The sequence below is a fragment of the Populus euphratica genome, unplaced genomic scaffold, assembly GCF_000495115.2.
Source record: "Populus euphratica unplaced genomic scaffold, PopEup_1.0 scaffold538.1, whole genome shotgun sequence".
NCBI lineage: Eukaryota > Viridiplantae > Streptophyta > Magnoliopsida > Malpighiales > Salicaceae > Populus > Populus euphratica.
In genome coordinates this window covers 40,696-48,639 of record NW_011500413.1, presented here as the reverse complement: position 1 = coordinate 48,639, position 7,944 = coordinate 40,696, and the positions used below count along the sequence as shown (strand labels likewise).

General features: G+C 33.3%; 1 protein-coding gene across 1 annotated transcript in view; it reads left to right on the top strand.

Annotated features, from left to right (window-relative positions):
• The first annotated feature begins 1,481 nt into the window (after positions 1-1,481).
• Positions 1,482-7,944, top strand: part of LOC105114528 (ATP-dependent DNA helicase Q-like 4A) — a 10,357-nt gene continuing 3,894 nt past the window's right edge. Inside the window, exons 1-14 of the mRNA XM_011011091.1 lie at positions 1,482-1,673; positions 1,918-1,987; positions 2,101-2,262; positions 2,593-2,650; positions 3,004-3,426; positions 3,899-4,072; positions 4,157-4,287; positions 4,589-4,952; positions 5,050-5,181; positions 5,457-5,543; positions 5,652-5,779; positions 6,518-6,638; positions 6,726-6,877; positions 6,943-7,078. Coding sequence (XP_011009393.1) covers positions 1,959-1,987; positions 2,101-2,262; positions 2,593-2,650; positions 3,004-3,426; positions 3,899-4,072; positions 4,157-4,287; positions 4,589-4,952; positions 5,050-5,181; positions 5,457-5,543; positions 5,652-5,779; positions 6,518-6,638; positions 6,726-6,877; positions 6,943-7,078 — 2,097 coding nt within the window. The 5' untranslated portion in view covers positions 1,482-1,673; positions 1,918-1,958. The remainder of the gene's footprint in view (positions 1,674-1,917; positions 1,988-2,100; positions 2,263-2,592; positions 2,651-3,003; positions 3,427-3,898; positions 4,073-4,156; positions 4,288-4,588; positions 4,953-5,049; positions 5,182-5,456; positions 5,544-5,651; positions 5,780-6,517; positions 6,639-6,725; positions 6,878-6,942; positions 7,079-7,944) is intronic.

The window sequence follows — 7,944 nt, the reverse complement described above, 5'->3', positions numbered from 1 at the left end:
CTTTCTTATATATATACATATATATATATATATATATATATATATATATATCCTTTATATATAACGACTAGACACAACTGCACTCCTAAGAATTATAACTAGTTATCGTGATAGTTATTGTGACCGTGCGTTACTGTTAGCTTATGGTATGTTTATTCTTTGTCATGAATAATAAAAAATTATATATTTTTTAAAATGATAATAAAAAAATCATGTTGGGAAATACTTTAGCAATTAACAATATTTTTTTTAAAAAACTATAAAACTAAATTTCTAGCTAACTCAGTATGAAAAAAATAAATTTAACAAAGATAATTTAAAAAAATTAATAAAAAAATACGTGGGGAAACACCATAGTAATAAAAAATTATGTGAGGAAACAATGTACCAATCCATAATGCTTTTTAAGAAAAAATTACAAATCTAAATTATCAACTAGCTCAATATGAAAAAAACTAAAATTGATAAAGATAATTCTGGAAAAAAAAAAAAGAAAAAAATCATATGGAGAAATACTGTAGTAATCAATAATGCTTTTTTAAAAAAACTACAAAGCTAAATACTCAACAAAATCAATATTATAAAAATAAAATTGACAAAAATAATTTTGAAAAAAACATAAAAAAAGAAAATTCTGGGAAAAAAAGCAAAAGCCAAAAAAAAAAGAAGAAAAAACATGTGGGAAAAACTAAAACTAAATTCTTAATAATCTCAATATTAAAAAAAATAAATTTAACAAAGATAATTTTAAAAAGAAACATGTAGAGAAATATTGTACCAAAACAAAAACTACGCAGGAGAGATACTATACAATATATTTTTATAAAAAAATTATAAAATTAAATTCTTAATCAGCTCAATATAAAAAAAATAATATTTTTTTAAAAAATAATAATAAAATATTAGATAAGTAGTTGGAAATTTGATCTTAGGATTTTTTTATCCAACAAATCGTTTTTCACTTAAAAACACTTGATACATATTAATACTATTTCAATAAATCAATCTTTTAACTCAAAATATTAATAAATCAGCTTAAAAAAATAAAAAAAAATCTTTGACAATCCCAATCCACCTTTTCAAATAAGTTGAAAATTTAAAAATATCTCAATGAATCTTTATACAAGAAAATAATATAGTAATTTATAATTTTTTTTTAAATAATAGAGCTATATTCTTAACCAATTTATATATTAAAAAAAATTAGTTTAAAAATATCTCAATGAATCTTTATACAGGAAAATAATATAATAATTTATAATTTTTTTTAAATAATAGAGCTACATTCTTAACCAATTTATATATTAAAAAAATTAGTAAATAAATTTTTTAAATATTTTTTTTTAAAGTTAATCATGAGAAAAGAAAAATAAAAAACATGTAAAAAAAAGTAATATAATAAAAATAAAAAACGTGGTAAAGCTACAGCAATTTCCCAGCCTTTTTAAACTATTGTTAATTTTTGATGGATACCCACATTCATAGGAAAAAAACAGGGGGAAAAACAAAAATAAAAAACGAAAACATCCCGCCCTGCCGCAGCGCCCTGTACTTTTGAAGAGCGCGCTCGCTTTCACTCTCTCTCGTTCACTCTGGAACTCACCGTCACCTCCGATTACCCAATACTCCCCGATCATTCCTTCCCTCTCGCTTCTCTCTTTCAATGATCCAAAGTAAGATCTTTTTTCTCATACACTCGCCCATGCTACTGCTGTTAAGTTTTTCATTTTCGAGAAACGCCGTGTTTTAGCATTTCGAACCACAAAACAAATGATGCTATACTAACCGCTGTGTAATTTATTTCGAAAGAGAAAACAAATTGTTCGAAATTCAAAGTACAAAAAAAAAGAAAATCAAATTTTTTGCACTTGACAATTTTCCATTTCGAAATAATTTTTTTATTCTCTATAATGCTAGGGTTTCAGAGCTGAGATACAATCACCAGATAGATTGGAGTGATGGCGATCGAAAAACATGTGAAGAAAAAGTAATTTGTTGTTTTCTACGCTTTTTTTTTAATATAATTTATCTCGATTCACATTTCTTTGATGTTATTTATTTATTTTTATTTTTACCTTTTTACATATTTGTACGTGGCAGCGTAAATAATTTAAGCGAAGGTCGGAAATGTGAAGATGAGAAGCAACCTAAAGTGAATTGGTTGCAACATGCCAATGCACTTCATAATATTTCCTCTAGAAGGAAATTTTTGAGTGCGAATTTCCTTTACTCGCTTGAATCGCAAAAACCAATGTCCATGAGGTATAGTATTGTTTTACACGTTTGTTCCACGTTTTTCTTTATAATGTTGATATCATATTCGCAAATGATTAATGGATCATGTAGATCTCCGATTTTATTTGTTTTAAAATCGTAATCCCTTCTTCACTGTGCCTTGGCGTTTGTTTCTGTTGTTTTAAATTTGAATATTATCACGGAGCTGTAGAATTTAAAACTTGTTATTGTATAATTCTTTAAGCTGGTATCCTTTGATTAACTGTCACTGGCGGAAGGGTATTGGGGAATTTGTTGTTATTATCTAACTGCTAAGCTATTCATTTGTGTAACTAATTTTTGATTTGTGTCATTTAGGTTAAGCTCCTGTGATGTTCAGAATCCTCAAAGATTGCAGAGCTCACAAGTTGAAAAGGTAAAAATGTGTATTGTGAGTGTTTTGTTTTCGGCTGGTGTCTGTGTTTACTGTTCATGCTCTCACAATTGGCACTGTCCCATTTAAATCTCCTCATGGTTGCTCCAACCCTAGCTGGTCTGTTTTGGGAGCCCTCGGCAATGCAGTCCTGTCAACTGGCATGAAAAAATGATATCTGCTTTTTGAGTAGTGAGGAACTGCCTTGTAAGCTACATGCATTGAGTGACCACAAACTCTAACCTCATGTTTTACTTCAAAGTTTATTTAGCAAACATTTACTATTTTAAGTGGTATGAGCAGTTCATGGAAAATCTCAGTTTGCATTAGGTTTTTGTGTGGAAATCATTTTGCAGGCTTGGCATGCTCTGTCCACTCTTCAGATTTCTTCCAGGAACTACATTAGACCTGGTAAAACTGGTCCAGTAAAGAATGTTAGTGAAGAATTGTTGGGCAATGTAGGGCAAAGGCCTACCTTCCAAAGCTCATGTAATATTAGCAAATATTCTGAAGGTGTGTATACACAGAAAAACTTGAGTGGAAAGAACAGTGAAGCTGCAAAGCATATGGGCAATGTTATCCCAGCAGACAATGCTAGCCATGTGCAATCTGGAAACAATCAAGGGTGGCCAAGTGATATTAAAGCATCATCAGGGGTCAACACCAAACAGTCTAATGTTTTAGCTGGTTCGTTCGTCAATCACACTGTGCAAACTTGTCAAACAAAAGAGTTTGTGGAAACTTCAGCTGATTACATTGATGATGATGACCTGATCGAGGTACTTGATACTCAATGTTTCTTAGCTTTGCTAACCAAATTGAAACTTGTCCAGCATGAAGAGTAGCTGCAAATCAGGTTAGGTTGTTAGGCTGAAATTCTCTATTCTAGAACTCGCAGTTTTAGAATGAGTAAACAAAGACTACTCGACATAGTACCATGACAATGAGTTCTCATCAAGATGCATTAACAATTGCATATACTTGAAATTCATAATTTCACCTCACAGATACCATAATGAAGAGAGCTAAGTTATTGAATTTTTGAATATTGTTTTGCTGATCTCTTTTGTCGAAAATGATTGAGCTTTTATACTAAATCAGGCTAATTCTTTGGTTCTATTTGCTTTGTGTAAAGTAGACTGCGAACGAGTTCCACAGTTTTATCCATCTGAATTTTTTTGTCATATTTTATATACTGATGAGTGTTAATCTCTCTGCATTAATCTATCTCACATGTTAGCTTGGTGGCAGAGTATAGATGTGGACCAAATTGTTATGGAGCACTACCACTCTACTTGCACACCGCAACCAGCAATTTCTAAGTTTCCACCCATAACTCCAACTGCAGATCAAAGTAGTTTTATAAGGCCAGAGGAGATTTCTGTGCCACCTGAGTTGTGTTCAAACTGCAGTCATGGATTCAAGGTTTGGGCATTATATATGCACTGTTCATTTATGCTGTTCTATTCTGGTCTCATCTTGATTTGCCTGACTCCTAAATCATTACAGCTAGGACTTTGCCCAGAAGCTGCCAAACATTTACAAGAAATGAAGGATATGCTGATTGCAGTATCAAATGATCTGCTTGACAATGCTGCTGAACTGAGTCCAGCGCAGATAGATAAGCTTCGCCAAGATAGGTTGCGCTTCTTCTCCCTTTTCTTCTCCCATGATATCATACTACCTTTTGATGCACGGGTTTTTTGGGTTCAATGGAGCCACAAAAGGTGAACCAAAGTTCACAGGAAAAATAGAATAAGAATATGGCAGAGGAATTCTGGGAATACATGGAAGGAAATATAGTATGATAGACATGACAAATATGCTCCATTGTCTTTTTGCATTTTTTAGAACACTCTCAGCTCCTTTTCTTGGGAGATAAGCTTGAATGGTTGTTAGATTTGCTCTCTTATCCATGTCTATTTGTGTTTTCATAAACAGGTTACAGCTCAATAAGCAAATTCAGCAACTTGAAAAATATCTTCGTGATGAGGAAAGACAGAAGTCACACTTTTCTGCATCCACATTGGTTCGAAATTTGCAGTATGAAACACCTCAATCTGCTGCATGCAAAATAGATCCCATGAGATTTGATGCTCAGGTTCATCTACGAAATGACCTGAATGGATATGAAAAGTGGAATGCACCCTCAGTTTCATTCTCTTCCATTGATAGCTTTGGCGTTTCTTCTGTGCCTTTAGAGAGAGAACCTTACATTCCAAGCTTTGTTGAAGTTAATTATATTGAAGGCTCAAATGATCCAAAGTGGAGCAGCACAAATTTCCCATGGACAAAAAAGCTGGAGGTGTTCTTTTGCTCTAGAGTTTTACCCATTTCTTAGAATTTTATCAATCACTAGTTTCATTACATCCTATATTACTGCTTGCTTGGTTTGCTGCTAGGCCAATAACAAAAAAGTGTTTGGAAACCACTCCTTTCGCCCCAATCAAAGAGAGGTCATCAATGCTACAATGAGTGGGTATGATGTCTTTGTTTTAATGCCAACTGGAGGTGGAAAAAGTCTGACATATCAGGTAATCATATAGCTCTAATAAAGTCCAATTCTGCTAGACACAGGTTTAGTTTCATTTAATTTCCATTATTTTGCTGTTTCCATTTGTGGCAATCTGCTTCACTTCCAGAGTCATATCTCTGACAATATTTTGCAGTTGAATTGATGCTAGGATACCAGCTTGGCTAAATTTTCTTTATCTTTGAATTTTTGGTGATACTGGGAAATTAAACTTTTGTTGGTTCACGGTTTTAACAATGGGACTCCCTTCTTTTTTTTTTTTAATGATTCACGCAGCTTCCTGCCCTAGTTTGTCCTGGAATAACCTTAGTAATTTCTCCACTCGTGTCTCTGATCCAAGATCAAATAATGCACCTTTTGCAGGTATTCTTGCTATCTTACTAATTTAGTCAAGCATTTATTTTCTTTTGGTTACTGCAAACTGCTCATTTAGTGGCATGCATTTTTCTTACCTATTGGTTTGCGCTATAGGCAAATATTCCTGCTGCTTACCTGAGTGCCAACATGGAGTGGACTGAACAACAGGAGATCCTAAGGGAACTTTGTTCTGATTATTGTAAATACAGGTTGTTATATGTCACGCCAGAGAAAGTTGCTAAGTGAGTGTCATCTACATTACCAGTATTCTAGCAAAAATTATCATTTGATATTGCCTTCTAATTATAAATTTGAAGCTTAGGGCATCTTAAGAATTGGTTTCATGTTTTCTGGTATGCAAAATAGTTTCTCTGGTGGAACTTATGGGATGGTGGCATGGTGCTGTCGACCTTGTGTACCGCTAATCCAATTTGTTGCAGTATGTTTTGTAATGGTGGAAAAAATTTGTTGGGAAAGGTTTAAAATTTAGTAGGCTATCAGCTCATTTTTTTTTGGAATTCAGTGTACTTGTTAATTCTGCATGCAATTAAGTATAATCTTTGTGACATATTTCCTGTCTTTTAAAGCCTGCCCTCAACTCGTGTTCAAACTAATCTTGAAAGCCTCTGTGCATTACCTTTTTCCTTGTTCGAGGGATTCCCTTATTAGTCAATCTTTAAACTCTCACATCTCCTGACTATGCTTTGCTTGCCCTCTAAGCATAGGCTTATCTGTTTTAACATCCTGGATGATGATAGATAACATAAATTATTGCTTTGAGCAAAAAAATTATTTTCAATTGCATGGCCAATGAAAGAAAGGTAAGATTGGTAATATGCTTTCATCTATTCATTGGGAAAGATTGATAATCAGATTGGTCAAATTGGGTGATCTATGAACTCGTATTATAATGTGATCCTGGAGAGCTGATATTTTTATACAGTTCTAAATACTTTGAAACCTACCTGTTCTGATTGCAGAAGTGATGTTCTTTTGCGGCACTTGGAGAGCTTAAATGGTCGTGGATTGCTTGCCAGGATTGTTATTGATGAAGCACACTGTGTGAGTCAGTGGGGGCATGATTTTAGACCCGATTACAAGGTTGTGGCCCTTAAATCATATTCTAATTTGTATGTCATCTCACAGCGCTTCTGTCTTATGCTATAATCTATTTTGTAAAATATCCAGGAACTTGGTATCTTGAAGAAGAAATTTGAGAAAACTCCAGTGTTAGCTTTGACTGCTACTGCAACAGCCAGTGTAAAAGAAGATGTTGTGCAAGCTCTTGGTCTTGTGGACTGCATTGTTTTCCGGCAAAGCTTTAATCGCCCCAACTTATGGTTAGTATTGAATTAAAATGAACTGCCACTGCATTTTATATCTTTACTCATAGTGAACATGACAGGTATTCTGTAATTCCCAAGACAAAAAAGTGCCTGGAAGACATCGATAAGTTCATCAAAGAAAATCATTTTGATGAATGTGGAATTATTTACTGTCTTTCAAGAATGGACTGCGAAAAAGTTGCTGAAAAACTGCAGGTTGGTTTTCCATTTAGTGTTTTTATTGTATTACAAAGATTTATCATTTGTAAATCAATTGGAAAAATCTTTATTTCTTAGTGAGCAGCTTGAAATATATTTTTGTGCTTGCATCGATATTGGTTTTGGTGGTTATTAAGGCTGGTCATACTTGTCCACAAGTACTTGACGAGTGTGCTTTTGTTGTCCTACGACTGCATTGCATAATCAAAATGAATTTCAAACCAAGACTTTGTTGAACTGAGGAACATAGCAGTTATAGTCTTGTGTCAATAGCCGCATACCAAAGTTTGGCTATCTAAGCTGTGATAATTGTGAACACTAAAAGAAGACTTGGTTGTTACCAAAATGTGCAAGGCATTATACAATACAGCTCAACTCAATCAAAGTGAGCCTTAGACCCAAGCTAGTTATGGCTGACTACATGGATCAGTACATTGCAGGTCATAGTTAATTTGGGGGCTTTATTAGTGTACATAGAAGGCTGTAGCTAATCTTTGATCCTGCAATTACCAAATGGGAGCCTTTCACATTTTGGACCAACTGCTTGTATTTGGATGAGCAAAATTTAGACCTTATATAAATGTGTTGATCTATGAAACAGGTATACATGTTAAAGGGAAATCAATGTTTGTAAAAGTTTAAATAATTGAAAGTCTGGTGAATGGTAATGCCATTTAAAATATGTTTTCAAGGTAATCAAAACAAATCATCATTAATTATCTAGGCACACAAATTAGTTTCTCATGCAACAAATTATAGACATTTACACCATGCATGCCCATGAATTATGTTGGAGTAGCCAAAATTTAGGATTAGCTACCATAATCACCTTCTTTTCTTCGTCTGAAATTTGTTTTTCTTCA